This window comes from Lupinus angustifolius, chromosome LG19, assembly GCF_001865875.1.
Source record: "Lupinus angustifolius cultivar Tanjil chromosome LG19, LupAngTanjil_v1.0, whole genome shotgun sequence".
Taxonomy (NCBI): Eukaryota; Viridiplantae; Streptophyta; class Magnoliopsida; order Fabales; family Fabaceae; genus Lupinus; species Lupinus angustifolius.
In genome coordinates, this window is record NC_032027.1 from 367,059 (window position 1) to 385,602 (window position 18,544).

Below are 18,544 nucleotides of genomic sequence, written 5' to 3' on the forward strand. Positions count from 1 at the left end.
TAAAAGTTGTACATGTTTGATTCTCCTTAAACAAAGTATCAGATTTGAGTATTATAGATAAAAAAGTATTCGCTATGAGAGTTAGCCTCTACATATCTGTGAATATTCCCTATTCGGACAAATTCTCTCGTCCGAGAATACATGAAAGTCTCCTTATTAACGGTGGTGGGGTAAGGGAATAATTGATAAATGAGTAATTAATATTGTGTTTAAGTTTAAATAGAAAGAAAAAGTTGTGAAGGGTTGGATTATTTATTATTGATCTTATCCTGCGCACCCCATGATGAAGCACAAACAAGAAGAACCTCTCATTGCTGTTCTTGTTTGGTTGCATATAGAAAAATACAAACAAAAATGTGATTGACAACACTTGATGGGTTTATGCACAGTGTGTTTTGTTGTTTCAATAATACATAATCATTGTAATATCTATTTCATTTTTTTTGTATAAAGATTTATATACAATCATTATATTATTTACAGTTTATTTCTATTACTTTTGTAAATAAAGTTAATGATGATAAAAATAAATGGTGGATAATCAAATTATTGTGTATAAAATTGCTACACTTTTTCATATATATTTTTTGTTCATGTATAATTTTCTCACCTAATTGCTGTTCCTGATTTGTAATTTTGTACCTAACAACACAACAAAATAAACTGCCGACGCTTCCAATGGAATGGAAAGGAGATGAGGGCATTATAGGTATCATCTATCTATCCTAAATAATAAATAATGTGTTGAAACTTTTCATAGTATCAACAAATATTTATATTATTAGTACACACATTTTATTTTTTGTTTCCCAAATGTATCTCCACATTAGAGGTAATTTTGTTCGAGCCAAAAATATTCACAAGTATATGAGACTAATACTTCTAGTGAGTATTTTTCATCCACAAGATACAAACTCAAGACTTTATATGTTTATAGAAATACAGAGGGAGAGAGAGATTCTGGAAGTGCATGGTGATGTTATGTGGTTACCTTTCTATAACACTTGTGTTCCACTACTTAGTGAACTGGTGTGACATTACTATGTTGCCCTTGGAGTCACGGGATTATATTCTTTTTCCTTTGTTCTTTTCTTTCTCTGCCAAACAATGGATGAAGAATGAACGAATGATATAGAGTAATATATATATACATATAGTTACTAGGTTATTATTATTCTTCAAGGATTATGTTTTTGTCTTTTCGGAATATGTTTCAATGTTGACTTCAGAGGTGGGGAAAAAATAAGAATGAATTATACAAATACTCATATATTTAACATATTTTAAAAATGTCTTTTGGGTATTTATGGATTTTTAAAATTAGAAAAGACATTTGAGGACTTGAAACGCCACACGTTCATGCTTCCATGAACAATAAATATTATCAATTTATTTTTAATTTAAATTATTATTTAAAAATAAATAATGATGAAAAGGATTATGTTTTGGTGAAATAATGAATAATATAATATAATATATCTATAATAGAGATTATAATGGGAGTGGCTAGTTAAATGTTGCAATTTTACCTTCCTCTTTTTACCTTTATTAATAAAAAAATTATCTTACATATTCTAGTTATTATATCTCTAAAATTAAAATAAAGTAAATTAAACATTAAGCAATGATGTGCAAAGTACGAAGATTCTTAACTTAAATTTGAATAGTTGTTATACAACATTGTTGATGTTGTATAATCTATATAAGTAATATGAACTTCATTCTTATTGGAAGATGTTTCTCTTATATGGAGCTTGCACATATCTACAAGAATCTAAACTAAATTATGAGATTGATTTTTAATTGGGGTAATAATTTAAATCACTATTCATAGTTTAAATTGACACACTTTCACCAAAATATAGTATTTTGCATGAGTGCACTTTATTCTTATTATAGATGCCCATGACAACTATATATGCTAAATCCAATTCTTTTAACTTAATATTATTGATTTATAGTAAATGTTTTCAAACCAAAGTAATGTTTTAACTAGATGCATGATTTGTTGATGAAAACTCAATGATTGTCACTTTCAGATTCCAACTTGAATCCTATAATTTAAATGGTTGCACTCGACCCCTACATATTGGTATGTTACATTGGTATATTTCCTCTATTTCTCGAATTGTATTCTTAATGGTGTCTCCTACCAATTATAATATGTCATTCAATTAAATAAAATAATAATAAATGCAGAATTATGTTAGTCGGTATAATTAGATTGTGTAAAAGACACAAAGAGACGGAATTTTTTGGGACAATTGATGTCTATTTCACTACATACTTGGTGATGAATCACATCACAAATTGTACAATGGGTGCCCATTTTGTTGTAACCAGTTAGCATGGTATAGTGACATTATATGCTATTGCTTCTTCTTTATGATTCAAATCTATGTGTGGGGTAGAGATATTATTATTCAGGGATTTATATATATATAAGTTCACCCATTATGTGTTTTCTATGTATGTGTTTTATTACTTATAGGAACATATGAAGGAATTTCTCCAATGAGAAAAATACTATAAACCTATGAACCATGTCTAAATATGATGATGTATAGAAAAGTGACATAGAAAAGTAATATAAAATATTTGTATTCCTTTTATAAGGATTAAGTTTTTGTTTTGGGTTGTTAATCTCTTTGTCATTTAAAAAACACTTATATTAATATCTTATTGCATTCACTATATAATATATTGAATTATATAAAATATAATGTGAAAATAGGCTTATTTATTTGAAAAAATAGTTCAAAAACAATGAGTTATGACCAAACAAATAAAAAAGTCAAGGGGTGTTGGTTCAAGTGATACATGATTGATTTCCCTTAAGTAAGGTCTCGATTCGAGTCTTGTGGATGAAAAAAATATTCGTTGGGAGAGTCAGCCCCACATACCTATGGATGTTCCCGGCTCAGACAAGATTAAAACAAATAAAAAATATAGGAGGAATCAACATATTTTATCCTATACAAAAAATAATTACAAATATTTATATAGGAGAATTTGTTAACCTATGCTTGGGTCTTTAGGCCATGAAGCTGAAAACATCTTAGGTAAGTATCCATCAAGAAACTGCATGGATCTACTGTATTGGGCTTTGTTAAATTTCTTCACTATATACCCATTAATATTACACCCCATATCTAAATTTTGTACCCTTTGCTTTTATTCAACCAAGTATATTTATATTCCAATATTGTGAAAATTAAGTCAAAAGCACTTCAAAAAAGTGATGTTTCAATAAAAGCACTTTGGACAAATGAGTGACAAGAGAAGCATCTCCACATAATAATAATATATAGGCCACACCATAATATTAAAATTTGACAAAACCAACCAAAGAATAAGAGAGAGTAATGATGATTAATGATACCCATATCACCAAATTTCTTTAACCAAATGACAAAAGGACATGAATGATGAACAAAGCTTGGTTGGAAAGCCACACTTTGTTAGGCTTTTTCTTATGCTTATAGGTCCCACCACCACATCATAAGACCCTTTTCCTCATGTGAATGGCCAAGGACAAAAATAAAGTTTTATTTCCTGTAATTTACCTAAACAATATTGGGACAAACATTTGATTTACCTAAGTATAAGTGAATATGGAGCTATCATGTATTTTAAGATAAAGTAGACAAATATATATACATATGTATTATTATATCAAATTTTGGGTAGAGAGCAAATAACATATGCATTGTGTTTTTACAGTAATCTATAATTGATACTTAATCGATTTAATTATCGACTCTTAAACATAAATAATATAAATAAATGATGATTACTAACCGTTTCTATAATTCTATATATACAAAAAAAAAAATCATATGTGGTAGTATTCATGATGTGAAAATGTTAGCTATAGTTCTAAGTGATGAAAGGACCTGTATAAAGTTTTGTTGGATGGTGGAGAGTTACCTAAAGTTGGTCCCTATTGGCGTTTACTACATCTTTCACAATCTGCTTTTCCATTTTATTTTTTTTGAGTAAATACTCATTTTCTATTTTACCAGTTTAGTCCTTCAAAAAAGAAAAGGTCTAAAATGGTACCAAAAATTTCAAATGTGGCTTAAATTAGTCATCTTTAGCATGTTTTACAACACTTGGTAGAAACTAATTTAACCTCAAAAGAGAATAATTTGGCCCTGAAAATGACTAATTTGACTTATATTTGAAATTTTTAATAACCATTTCTTTTTTTAACAACTGGTAAGATTAAAAAAACATGAGAAACTAAAATGAGTATTTACTCTTATTTTTTTAATGCCTTCCATCAACTCATGAACATTTATGGACTTTAGGCACAATACCCTTAAGTAGCTATGCTTGAAATAGAAATTGATATATTCCAATGTTTTCTTTTTCCCATACAACCAATATACAAACTCTCTAATAATAAATAATTGCCATTTCTGGCTGTAATATGTAGTGAATTTTTACCTTTGAGACTTTACACTTTACCCAACTTTTTGTTTTTTTCCCTCACTAAAGTTGAATATTGTTGAGGTAATGATATAAATCAATTATGAATGAAAATGAACTTTATGACTATAATTACTATAATGAAATAGACCATTAGGACCAGCTGTCACCACCAATCAAAGTAAAAATTATAAAGTGCGGCTAAGCGACCAGAGCTATCCTGACAAATGAAGAAGTTGTTTTTAGGATAAACAATTTTTCCGTTGTGCCGAGACTTGCCCATCTTAAAATCAAAATTATAATGTAACTAACAAACAAAAGAATTCTAAATTATCAACTGGTCGGTGGTTCATTCTTCTTATAACTTAAGCAACATGTATGGTCCCACTGGTGTGATCATATTGAAGGCTATAGACACTGAAATTGAATATTTTATGTTACTTTTTTCATTGTTATACAATTTTTTTTCTAGTGCTTTTCTTGGTGCTAAATCAGCATCTGTTGTGGAAGGATCAAAAGAAAAAGTACATAGGACTTTAGAAGTAAGAGGTTGCATGCTACAACATTAAAACTATAGTTATACTTATATACCACCCTGTCATTTCTTAAGGAAAAACTCTATCTACCTTCTAAAAACTCACTCATAAAGATTGATTTTTTCTTGGTTCAGTTCTATAAGATATCATTGTGATTTTCATGATCAGCAGAATTTAGCATCATGGTGAGTACTTACGGAAAATCAGTTTTTTTGGTTATTGACAACCTTAAATTTTGTTGTTGTTGTTGTTGTTGTCATTTATATTATTTAACAGTTTCTTGTTTTCTTATGTGATGGTTTAGGGAACACCTGTGAATATCATTGTTGGATCACAGGTTTGGGTTGAGGATCCTGAGATTGCATGGATCGACGGCGAAGTGATAGAAATCGATGGTAAAAATGCGAAAATCATTACTACAAATGGCAAAACTGTAAGCTTTCTGTTACCTGATCATGAAACTGGAATACTGAGAACATAGTTATTTATTAGTGAAACATTAGGAAAGTTGATTAATATAATTTCATATCATAGATATAGAACAATTTAAGAGCTTTCACTTAACAGCTTAAGTTCTGTGAGATTAAACATCACAGAATTAACAACTAAAATCAGTAACACTGAGTGTTAACTTCTACAAAAATAGATAAGCTCAAAATTTTCAGCTTCAATACAAATTTAGAAGTAGTTGAAATTAGTCACAGCACATTATTTTTCAGAATAAAAAGAAATTACTCTATTCCCCCAAACAGAAATTTTCCTAATAATATTCCGAAATACTACAAAGAATCAACTAGTCCTCCAAATATGACACTTTCTATTGGATCATGTCCTACCCTTAGATCAAAACCTATACTTGATAGTCAAGTCACATATTTTTCTTCAAAAAAAGTAACTAAAAATACTTAAGTGCACAAACTCAAGCAGCACAAATTGGTCTAATGCCGACTCGCCTTGGACTTATCTAGCTAGAATGCTGGCCTAGACTCAACAATACCCCTCCATGCATATATCATCATACCGATGAGGCGATAACGTTGATACGAAATGTACAAGCATAAAGAAGTATCTAAACATTAACATTACCTTGGATTTCAGGTGGTGGCTGAAATTTCAAGAATATATCCTAAAGATACAGAGGCACCACCTGCAGGAGTTGATGATATGACCAAACTAGCATACCTACATGAGCCAGGAGTCCTGTATAATCTCGCCTGTCGTTTTTCGCTCAACGAGATATATGTGAGTCACGACTAGTAGCCAACTTCTCAATATACTTTTATAGACAAATCATATAAAGAAAAAGGAGCAAAATCTAACAATTATTAATGAAATAAGCAGACATATACAGGGAATATCTTAATTGCAGTGAATCCGTTTCGAAGATTGCCGCATTTGTATGACATCCATATGATGCAGCAGTACAAAGGTGCAGCCTTTGGAGAGTTGAGCCCTCATCTTTTTGCTGTTGCAGACACATGTTACAGGTATAGATCAATGTGGAATTAGATTTGGCATAAGTAAATTCAGTTAACAATTGTTGAGAGAGTTAACTAAGTTTAATATATTAGAGCCATGATCAATGAAAATGGAAGTCAGTCCATATTGGTAAGTGGAGAGAGTGGAGCCGGAAAAACCGAAACAACAAAAATGCTAATGAGATATCTAGCATTCATGGGGGGGAGATCTAACACAGAGGGAAGGACAGTAGAACAACAAGTTTTGGAGGTGAGTTTGAACAGCTTATAACTTTTTTCCTGATTAACTCAAAATAAGGAATATGTAGTGACATTTTCATTTTCAGTCCAATCCAGTGTTGGAAGCATTTGGAAATGCCAAAACTGTCAAAAACAACAATTCAAGGTAAATTGTATAGACATGTTTCTGAGGTCCTTTTTTCCGGTCATAATTTCATTTTTATCGATCTTACAAAGTTATTGGAGTTTGTGGCAGTCGTTTCGGTAAATTTGTTGAAATTCAATTTGACAAGAATGGGAAGATTTCTGGAGCTGCCATCCGTACATATCTGCTCGAAAGGTCACGAGTTTGTCAGGCCTCTGACCCAGAGAGAAACTATCATTGCTTTTACATGCTTTGTGCAGCACCACCTGAGGTGAACACTCTTTAATTATCCCGAAAGAAAGCTAGTATCATGTTATTACCTCACAAAATCTAACTTTCAAAAGTTGCTTAATAGGATCTCAAGAAGTACAAGTTAGGGGATCCAAGGCAATTTCACTATCTTAATCAATCAAACTGTTATGAAGTATCAAATGTGGATGATGCAAAAGAATACTTGGAGACAAGAAATGCAATGGATATTGTAGGAATCAATCAAGATGAACAGGTATTGAGCCAATGCATCAGCAAATGGAATTTCAATGAAGCAGTGATTTCTTCTTACACATACATTTGATCAAAGAAAATTTCCCTCTACAGGATGCTATCTTTCGTGTGGTAGCCGCAATCCTACACCTTGGAAACATTAACTTCATGAAAGGGAAAGAATTTGATTCTTCGAAATTAAAAGATGACAAATCACTCTTCCACCTTCGGATAGTTGCAGAGTTACTCATGTAAAAGCTTGGATCGAATTTTCAAATCCATATAATTCATGTGCTTCACTAGTAGTGTCTCATGGCATGTTTATGTTTAGGTGTGATGAGAAAGCACTACAAGACTCACTTTGTCAGCGCGTCATCGTTACTCCTGATGGTAACATTACAAAACCACTAGACCCGGATGCAGCCGCTTTGAGCCGAGATGCATTGGCGAAGACTGTCTACTCCAGACTGTTTGATTGGTATAAACTAACTAACCAATACTATCAATATGTACTTTCACTCAGCAATATGATACAAGTCAATCTTCGGCATGAAAAATCTCAAAATTTTGATGTCTAGGAAATAAATTAGTACTATACAACAGCAATCATAAAACATAATAAATCTTGTCTAAACCAGCATCATCTTGCTTCTATGGCAGGATCGTGGACAAGATTAACAGTTCGATTGGTCAAGATTCCAATGCGATAAGCATAATAGGAGTCCTTGACATTTACGGATTTGAAAGCTTCAAAATAAACAGGTGAGTAGGATAACTTTGTATCAGAAATATAATATTTACATCTCTATATTATGATCTCATTCTGGTTACCGTTTACTAGTTTCGAGCAACTATGCATCAACCTAACGAACGAGAAGTTGCAACAACATTTCAATCAGGCAAGGCTACAACTTCTAAATACAGTTTGAGCATCATTATTGCTGAAAATACATAATATCGAAATGCATCTGTTCCAACAGCATGTATTCAAGATGGAGCAAGAAGAGTACACAAAGGAGGAAATCAATTGGAGCTATGTAGAATTTGTCGATAATCAGGATGTTCTTGATCTTATTGAGAGGGTAATTAGAGACTTATGTATCACCATTTCTTGTGCAAGACCTCTTATACCAGATCAAATTCTGAAACTAATTATATATGCATGCAGAAACCGGGGGGAATAATTGCACTTCTTGATGAAGCCTGGTATATCATTTCTTACTCATAAAACTCTGCATACATTTTAAATAACAATTAGTATGCCTGCAAAAGAATTCCTCAATATAAGAGAGCATGGTGATAGAACATGTTCCGACTTTATACAGTGTTTACTTCCTTGCTAAACAAGAATTAAAAGCGAAAGAACGAGTCAAAATTTAATCACATTCAGTTTTTCTGCAGCATGTTCCCCAAGTCTACTCATGAGACTTTTGCACAAAAGATGTACCAGACGTATAAGGCACACAAGCGCTTCAGCAAGCCAAAACTTGCGCGAACAGATTTCACAATTAACCATTATGCTGGAGATGTAAGCTTAGTAAATGTAAAAGAAGTTCTTGATCATTCATGATAATAAAGTAAAACTACTATTTCTTAACATAAACTTTTTGATGTATAGGTCACGTACCAAGCCGATTATTTTCTCGATAAAAATAAAGATTATGTTGTAGCAGAACATCAAGCTCTTTTATGGGCCTCCAAGTGCAATTTTGTTGCTAATCTCTTCCCTCCTTTACCTGAGGAGACATCAAAGCAATCAAAATTCTCTTCCATTGGTTCACAGTTTAAGGTAAAAAATATATTTCAATTTCAACATGGATTGGTTCTACCTTCTTCTGGAAACTCTTAACACATGAATTGCTTCTGAATCAACTCTTAATCCAGCAACAACTACAATCTCTAATGGAAACACTGAGCACAACAGAACCACATTACATACGATGTGTGAAACCGAATACAGTTTTGCAGCCAGGAATCTTTGAGAACTTCAATGTCTTAAACCAGTTAAGATGCGGGGTAAGTTACGTTTTTCTTCTTGTCTCTGAAATGTATGGTAGTTCAGAAAATCTGAGAAATTCCTTAAGGTAAACATATTTCAATTTCAAGATGGACTTGTTCCACCTGTTTCTGAAAACTCTCATGATAGCACTGACACTCTTGCAGGGAGTGCTTGAGGCAATAAGGATTAGTTGTGCTGGATATCCGACAAAAAGAACATTTGAAGAGTTCCTCGATCGTTTCGGAATGCTAGCTCCTGATGTCCTTGATGGGTATAGATTAGTATACTTTACAACAAAATGAAAATATGGCTTCTTTTACCTTGAAGATGAAGTACAAACGTTGTTTTGTAGTTCTGTTAAGCTACTTGAAGCATTAGTTGAAAATTACAGAATGAATAACATTGGATGTAGCTCATAGCATAGATCTATATCTTGCATTGTCAAGTCCTATAATATATCAATATATTTTGAGCTTCACATAGGGGAACTACTCCTTTGATGGGTGTTGCAATGGCTCTTTTTGCGATATTTCTATCCATTGTTTAGGAGATTTATAATTCATCCATTTTATTGGATGGAAGTTCGATGAATTAGATTCACAAAAACCGATAATTCATACTTTTTTTCTGAGCAGATCTGATGAGAAAAAGGCATCTATTGCCATCTGTGATAAGATGGGCTTAAAAGGCTATCAAGTAAGTCTATATCGAAAAACATGTTATGTGGACGCAAAAGGCATTGTTATCCATAAAATTCCGAACAATTTATCTGTTTTAAGCTTTGATGGATTTCCCCTCTAATGTTTCAATCAGATGGGAAAAACAAAGGTATTTCTCAGAGCTGGTCAGATGGCTGAATTAGATGCGAGAAGAGCCGAAGTCTTAGCTAAAGCAGCTAGACGCTTACAGAGACAAATCCGAACACATTTAACTAGAAAAGAGTTCATTACCCTGAGAAAGGCTACAATCCATATCCAGAAAACTTGGAGAGGTCACTTTTCTTTCGAAAAAACTAACTTGTATTTTTAATACATGCCCTTGGTTTTCCTTAAGTATATTATTGTCATGGTTCTGTCCTAGCCTTTCAAAACTAACTGGCTTGAAATACTTTTGTTTTCCCTTTTATATATTTCAGCAAAACTTGCACGTAAACTCTACAGCGATATGAGGAGGGAAGCAGCTTCTATCCGAATACAGAAACATGTGCGAGCACACAGAACAAGAATGTATTATATGTCGTTACAAGCCTCGGCTATTGTTATTCAATCAGGGATGAGAGCATTAGCTGCACGAAATGAATATAATTATAGAAGAAGAACAAAGGCTTCAATCAAAGTTCAGGTAAAGACATCTTTAGAAGGAATTCTAACACCAACATAGATAGATCATGGCATGCATAATGAAATAACTTGGAATCAAAATATGTTTTCTCATTGAAAAATTCATCTATACTTTCATCAATAAAAAAAATTTGCAAGAACTTTTTATATGCACATACATAAAATATGAAACTACATTGCTTCTGTCTTTCATATCGATAATTTTAGTTATTCCATTTAATTTCCTCTCATAGGCACGATGGAGAAAAGCCGTAGCACTTTTTGATTACAAACAACAGAAGAAAGCAACTATTACACTTCAATGTCTCTGGAGAGCTAAAGTAGCAAGGAAAGAACTCAGAATGCTTCGGATGGTGAGTTCTTCTTCTTATGCATAACTTTTTTCATGTTTTCTGTCAGAATATCTTAAAGAAAAAGGAACATTTCAAAAGTAAATGGATGGTAACCATTTTAAGTTATTGATCAGGCTGCAAGGGACGCGGGAGCACTTAAGGAAGCAAAGGATAAGTTGGAAAAGCGTGTCGAGGAGCTTACATGGAGACTAGATATAGAAAAACACATGAGGGTAAGGACTCTTTCTACTCTTTGTCCATGATAAACACTAAATTTCTTCAAGTAAAATGGTAAATACCACTAAAACCAAAGGGTTTGTTTTCCATTCACAATGTTATCTTTAACTGTTTTGAGTCAGTGATCAACTAAGTTCAACTACTTGAGATAATGGTGAAAAGAAGAGAAAAAAACTCTCATAAAGCTTTTTATTCATCCTATGTAATAAGGAAAGTGTAACATGCAGCTTGACCTTGAAGAAGCTAAAGGGCAAGAGATTGCAAAACTACAAAATGCTTTACAAGAAATGCAAAATCAGCTAGATGAAGCCGATGCTAAAATTATACTTGAGAAAGAAGCAGCAAAAATAGCAATCGAACAAGCACCGCCGGTAATTAAAGAAGTACCTGTTGTCGACAACACCAAGCTAGAGTTACTGACCAATAAAAATGAGGAGCTTGAGGTAAATCTGAAATTTTACTTTTAACATCAAAATGTCTGAACTATAAACTTACATTAGATAACAATTCCATTATCTTATTGACATGTTAAAATCAAAGTAGAAAGGATTGTTTAGCAGTACTGAAAATGGTAACAAAATAGATAATCACTAGTGTATGAAAACATATATTTTCACTTATTTGTTCCAACTTAGTAATCACCAAATACGGCTACGTGTGACATATCAAGCATACCATATTGCTAGAACTGTTTCTGACCGTAATTGTAAATATAATGCACTGTGGCAATCACAAAGAAGAAGAAGCAATGCAGCATATATAAATACTTCATACTGCACACTTAATATGATGACAAGTAATTACATTGAAGTTCTGAAAATGCAGATTGAAGTAGAAGAGCTATTAAAGAAGATTAAAGAGTTTGAAGTAAGGTTCTCGGAAATAGAAAATGAGAATCAAGCAAGGCTGAAAGAAGCAGAAGAAGCACATCTCAAAGCAATACAACTTCAGGAGACTATTGAAAGGTCCTTAAGTAATAATTTGTCATACAGCATATCCTCCATCATAAACTGGCATTGACTATCTATTCTTTACTAATCCAGATTAGAATCGAGTTTGTCAAACCTTGAGTCCGAAAATCAGGTTCTGTGCCAACAGGCTTTGGAAGAATCAAAGAAAGAAGAACTTTCTGAAGAGATCAAAGTGTAAGATCAAGTATATTATCTGCACTATTTTGTGAACATAATTTCCGAGCAACATGTAGATAGCACAAACGTGGCGTAGGTTTAGTAATTGGCCATGATAGATCTTAAAAAGAAAATCTAATAATAACAGCAGAACTATAGAAGTCATGATAAATAGTCCTTCTTTCCTTTCAATTTAAATTGCAACAATTCTACACCATTGGTTACTTTGGTGAAGATTTGAAGTTTTTCGAATTAAATGTCACATATAATTGGTATTCCATAACACAGGACATAGTTAGCTTTCCTGTTGTGTCAAATTAAGTGGCCTGCATATGATTAAGTTGAAAATAAACTTTGGAAGGAATAATGAGACATTAAAACCCAAGTAAACTACTGAAACTTTCAAATTTTCTCTAGCCTCAAGGATCAGATATCACATTTAGAATCAGAGAACGAATTTCTTCGGAGCCAGGCAGCAGCAGCAGAAGCTGCAGCTTCTGTAGAGCAGAAAGTTCATCCGGAAAAAATAGCTGCAGACCAAGTCCAGGAAGTTGCTGTTCTAGAACAGATTGAACAGAGAGTTATTTCAGATAATTTGACTGCACAAATCAAGGTACACCTTTAAGTTTTCTCATAGAATCATTTCATTATGTGACATTGTCTTTTACGATGGCACAGAATTTGGATAATGGAAATCAAACAGAGGAAGAACTCCATGCAAGAAAAGTATTTCCAACTTACTTCATTTGTTCTTTTAAGAATTTATAGATAATCAATTGTGAAATGTATATTAATTTTGATTATAAAATAATGCTTTCAGGAAACAAGAGTACCTGTCTCCTTTCTTACAAAACAAAAATCACTCACAGACAGGCAGCAGGTATTTTTCGAAAGCTAAAACCAAGACCGGAAAAGATTGAGATTTAGAGAGAACAGGATGTTTCTTAATGCATATGTCTTGTAAGCAGGAAAGTTATGATACACTTCTCAAGTGTCTCACCGAAGACAAGCGATTCGAGAAAAACAGACCTGCAGTTGCTTGTATTGTTTATAAAGCACTTCTTCATTGGAGATCCTTTGAAGCAGAGAAGACACATATATTTGATAAAATTATCCACACCATCCGATCATCGATAGAGGTAGTATTCTCCATGAATTTCGATACACCACTTTTCGGCCTAAATGTAATAAACTCATACTGAAGTAAGAAAGCATATAAAACCACTTTTTGTCACTGGCAGAGTCAAGAAGGAATGAATGATCTTGCATATTGGCTGTCAACAACTTCAACACTTCTGTTCTATCTACAATGTACACTCAAGGCTAGTAATTCAACTAGGGCAGTGTCACGTAATCGAAACTCCCCGGCCACTCTATTTGGAAAAATGGCACAAGTAAGCTTTCAAAACTGAAAGTTTTCAATGCATTGTCAGCATTAAACATAACTCGGTGCTTGATATGCAAAATCAGGGTTTACGTTCATCTTCGATGGGCATTGGGTTTTCAAGTGGCTATAGTGGCATGGTGGACAAGCCAAATGAGCATTCTAAAGTGGAAGCCAAGTACCCAGCTATTCTGTTTAAGCAACATTTAACTGCATACGTCGAAAAGATATATGGAATGGTCCGCGATAGTTTAAAGAAAGAGATTAGTCCGTTCCTAAATTTATGCATTCAGGTAAGTATCATATTTAAGAAAAACTTCCAAAAGTACAAAAGAAAATGAGATACTTGTTGATTTGATAAATCTTTTGTTACCATTGGCAGGCACCAAGATCTATAAGGACAAGATCAATAAGAGGGTCATCCAGAAACATTCATTCAAATATAGTTGCAAAACAACAGGAATTGCACATGCATTGGAAAAGCATTGTCAACAAGTTAGAACATTCCTTGAGTACATTGTCAAATAACTACGTAAGCATATTAACTGATCTGATATTGCTTTGGCTGGTTTCACTTATCGGCGAAGATGTTTCCTAATATTCGACATCTTGTGAGTTCAGGTCCCTTCCATCATAACAAGGAAGATATTTAGTCAGGTTTTCTCATTCATGAATGTCCAGCTCTTTAATAGGTTAGCAGCACTTCCATTCAATTGCAGTGTAACATCCGAAAATATTAAATGTCGATCAGTTTAATACAATTTGCCATAAATTTACGAAAACTATGGTCTGGCAGTTTGTTGCTTCGCCGTGAGTGCTGCTCCTTTAGCAATGGCGAATATTTGAAGGCCGGTTTGCATGAGTTGGAACTATGGTGTCTTAAGGCAACAGATCAGGTGCCTTCGGATATTTGTCATAACTCATAACTCATAACCTATGTCTAACTAAAAATGGAAAAAGTGAAAGAAACTTATTTTTGTTTTTATTTTCTGGTTTACTTTGCAGTTTGCTGGTTCATCTTGGGATGAACTCAAACACATTCGCCAAGCTGTCGGCTTTCTGGTATACTTTCTTAGATCAAGATTAAAGAAAATGTATCATTCATTACACTTTCTTCAATACTCAATTCTTCAAAATGTATTGTATATGCAGGTTCTGCATCAAAAGGCTCAAAAATCTTTGGAGGAGATCACAAATGAACTCTGCCCGGTATTCTAATAAACTTATATCTATCATACTTATGACTTTGTATTAAAATTTTAGAGTAAGCTTTTAATATCAGTTTCTATCTAAATCACATTTGCATTTCCAGCAAAGAAAAAGAAAATGATTCTAACTCTTATCTATGTAACATATCATATTTTGTTTTATTGCTTCACTATATCAGGTGTTGAGTATTCCGCAAATATATCGAATCGGAACTATGTTCTGGGATGACAAGTACGGAGCACAAGGATTATCTCAAGAAGTAAGTCCTTGTTCTACTGCTTTTGAAGCTATCATAACTTCAAATTCTGCATCAGATAACCTTATCTCAAATGCTAACTAAACTTCAAATTCTTTCACTCTTTCATTACAGGTCATTAGCAGAATGAGAGTGCTTATGACAGAAGACTCAATAAACATACCCAACAACTCATTCCTTCTCGAGGTCGACTCCGGGTAATTAACTAACTAACTAACTAATTGTTTTATTGTACATTCACCATCTTTAGACTCGGCTCGTATACTAGGCTGCCCATTTTATTAGTCCGTTTTAATCTTTCATATTTTACACATCTTGCTAACAAGGTTTTAATTTCCTTGTACAAAATTCAGCATACCATTCTTGATGGAAGAGATTTTCAGGTCCATGAGTGACATATGCCTATCAGATATGGATGTTGATCCACCAACAATTCTTAGGCAAAGGTCTGATTTCCAATTCTTGTTGCAACAAATGGATAATGACTCTCAATGATGTAGACAAAGTTTGTGGCTTATACATAGTTATAGTTTTGTTATGTGCATTCATTTAATTTGAGTTTGGTGTGGATAAATTAAATTGAGTGATGGGGTGAGGAATTGTAATTTTTTATTTATTTATTAAAAAAACAATCATTTTGTTTTTTTTTTGGAAAAATCCAATTTTTTTTATTCATGTAAGGCTTCTTGTTAAGGAAGATATGTAATGGTGAATTTTGATGTTGTTGTATAATGTTACTTCAAAAATGAATAAAATGATTGAAAGTTTGGGTTTAGACCAACTTCTATAGTTTAAGAATGTAATAACTATATACTAATAGATACATAGTTAGTGTATCATCCACTCTTTATTTTTTATTACTTTTTTATGAAGAGTCAATGATAATAGAAAACTAACAGTAACCTCCTTCTAGTTTTAGATGACTAATAAGGTCTCAAATCAATGTTTGACATTTTTTTGGAAAAGTACCTTTCACTAAACAAATACTTATATTTATGTATTTGAGTGGCTAGTAAAGAAATTTGTATTGAATAAATTCATTTATGGCACATATGGTTGTATTGTGATAAATATCTTGCATATATAGTGTTTGACGTACATTAATAGAATGGAATGAAGTCCAAAGCAACATCAAATTGGGTACCCATTTAGCATAAAAAACCGAGAAAAGAAAGCTATACATGAATTTTACACATTATCATTGTATCGTCTATCATTTATATTTGATCATCATTCACTCTTAAAAAAAAGTAATACAAATAAGTGGTACTAACTATGTAAAGAAAATTTCACTTGGCCTCACTAAAGATATCATGACCTTAAGACAATAACCTATCATAAAACACCGGCACAAATTAAGGTGCTTGCCTATATATGTCACAAAAATTCACATGATATAATTGCGAAATTAAGGTACAAACATTTTTTGTTGGCTTTTACCATATGTTTTTGCACCATTCCCGGATACATAACATAAGTTGTCTAGTTTATATATGATTAAAGTTATATGTTGTCTTGTCTCATGGGATTCTGTTTGCTTGTATGACAAAGGGTAATATAACTATTTAGATTAAAAAAACCTTCAAGACAAGGGTGAGGTCAAGGACATGTTGGTGTTATCCATCTACTCGTAAACAAAGGTCTCAAATAACCTCAGAATATCAACAAGATGTTGGTCTAGTGGTGTAAGGTCTCATTGGATCTCTAAGGTCGATGATTCAATTTATGAGAGTAATACTTGTTGGGAAGTGCAGCCACAAACCACGAAAAGGATTAGTTCCTTACCAAAAAAATGAAAAAATATTCTTGGTAGTATAAAAAGAATAACCTCCAAATTAAAGATTGACATCTCTATCCATTACATATAAGACGAACATACATGTACGATTTGTCAATCTTTAATTTGAAGGTTACTTAAGACCACATTTGCTACCACCTTCAAATGCATGCATGCATTATTTATTATATATTGATAATACATGTGATTATTTCTACTTTGGAAAAAAAGCTTTTCAAAATTAAAATATGTTAAATTTTATTCAAGATCAACTATACTACAAGATAGAATTACAAACTAGCTAAATTTACTATTGATATTAAAATATTATAATTATTTAATTATAAAACATTAAAATTCCCATTGTAACCGAATAGGTTAGAAGAGTATTAATAATTGGTTATATACTAGGGTCGGAATATACATTTCAGATTTAATGGTTTGAAACTATGACAAGATCCTATAAAAAAACATTTCGTATATCACATCAAGCTAAATCGACCACTAACTATAAATTAGTTAATTTAACTATTTATATTCACCATTACCAACTACTAACTAAAATACAATGGATAGTGCCCTTTCTAAAATGCTAATTCACTTAGTACCCAAATATTTTAATAATAAAAGCTTTGTGTTATTGAAGGGTGTAAAGAAAAGAAAAAGAGGTCGGCACAAAGGATAATTAATATTTCTGAACCGATAGAGTAAAATATTCCAATATTTTAATGTTCTATATTTTATTATGCACTTTCACAAATTCTAATAGTTAAGGTATATCCAAAAAAACATAATCAAATAGTCAAAAGTGCATGGCTAGAGAAGATAAAAAGTGCAACAAATATGATGTAATTGGTGAAGAAAGTGAAATATTGGCATTGTCAAAGGTTGAAATTTTCTTTGTTTTATTTATTCCAAAGGTTCTTTGAAATCAAAGAAAATAAGTTTTCTCTTGCCGTCAAGGGAGGCAAAAATTGTTCACTTGATTAATTAAAGTAATTGTTTTATCCATTTAAGGATTTCATGTCGTGTTCATGTTACAGTTTCTGGATTTGATATTAATTTCTCTGTTGTTGGTGCTGCTGTTATCGTTAGTAACAACCAACCGAATTTTATTTGGTTTCCAACATGTATTATCAAACTAAATGTAATCTTGTCCGAGTCGAGAACATCTATAGATATGTGAGACTAACTCTTCTATCATGTATTTTTCTATCCACAATACTCTTGCTTAAGAGGAATCAAACATATACTACTTGAACCAATACCCGTTGTTCAACCAACCGAATTTAGATATACATATATATAGTTTTATACTCACCCAATACAATAATACTTACAACTCTAAAAACCCATAAATCAGTTGTAGAAATTTGTCACTATGTGTTAATCTATGGATCATTGTTTAATGGTTCCATGTGTTGCATTTATATCCTTGATTAAATAGAAATCTTTTTTTTATACGTGAAATTCTTAGCAAAAACAAAAATAACGTTGCATATGCATTACTCTTTTTTATAAAAACATAAAATTCTCATTTCATGCATTGGTGTCTTTAGTTAAAAAAAAGTAAAGAAATAATAATCAC

The 18,544-nt window shown here is 32.2% G+C and overlaps 1 protein-coding gene across 1 annotated transcript; it reads left to right on the forward strand.

Annotated features, from left to right (window-relative positions):
- LOC109334201 (myosin-12-like) lies at nt 5,020–15,833 on the forward strand. Its single transcript, XM_019569831.1, has 40 exons — nt 5,020–5,155; nt 5,275–5,403; nt 6,069–6,212; nt 6,312–6,457; nt 6,542–6,698; nt 6,775–6,833; nt 6,924–7,083; nt 7,168–7,317; nt 7,410–7,546; nt 7,627–7,773; nt 7,956–8,057; nt 8,137–8,194; nt 8,276–8,377; nt 8,464–8,501; nt 8,697–8,823; nt 8,914–9,084; nt 9,180–9,311; nt 9,459–9,565; nt 9,930–9,990; nt 10,108–10,285; nt 10,430–10,635; nt 10,868–10,987; nt 11,101–11,199; nt 11,431–11,646; nt 12,029–12,168; nt 12,247–12,348; nt 12,748–12,943; nt 13,009–13,056; nt 13,151–13,210; nt 13,299–13,469; nt 13,572–13,724; nt 13,801–14,007; nt 14,097–14,246; nt 14,336–14,406; nt 14,511–14,610; nt 14,720–14,776; nt 14,867–14,923; nt 15,102–15,182; nt 15,294–15,376; nt 15,533–15,833. Exons 1-40 carry the CDS (start codon nt 5,153–5,155, stop codon nt 15,672–15,674), a joined length of 4,767 nt encoding a protein of 1,588 aa, XP_019425376.1. The 5' UTR covers nt 5,020–5,152; the 3' UTR covers nt 15,675–15,833.

Bases quoted from the DNA above. Each gene is read 5' to 3' on its own strand.
- LOC109334201 (XM_019569831.1), top strand. The intron at 8,058-8,136 runs GTGAGTAGGATA...ACCGTTTACTAG, and splicing joins GAAAGCTTCAAAATAAACAG to TTTCGAGCAACTATGCATCA. The intron at 8,502-8,696 runs GTATATCATTTC...GTTTTTCTGCAG, and splicing joins GCACTTCTTGATGAAGCCTG to CATGTTCCCCAAGTCTACTC.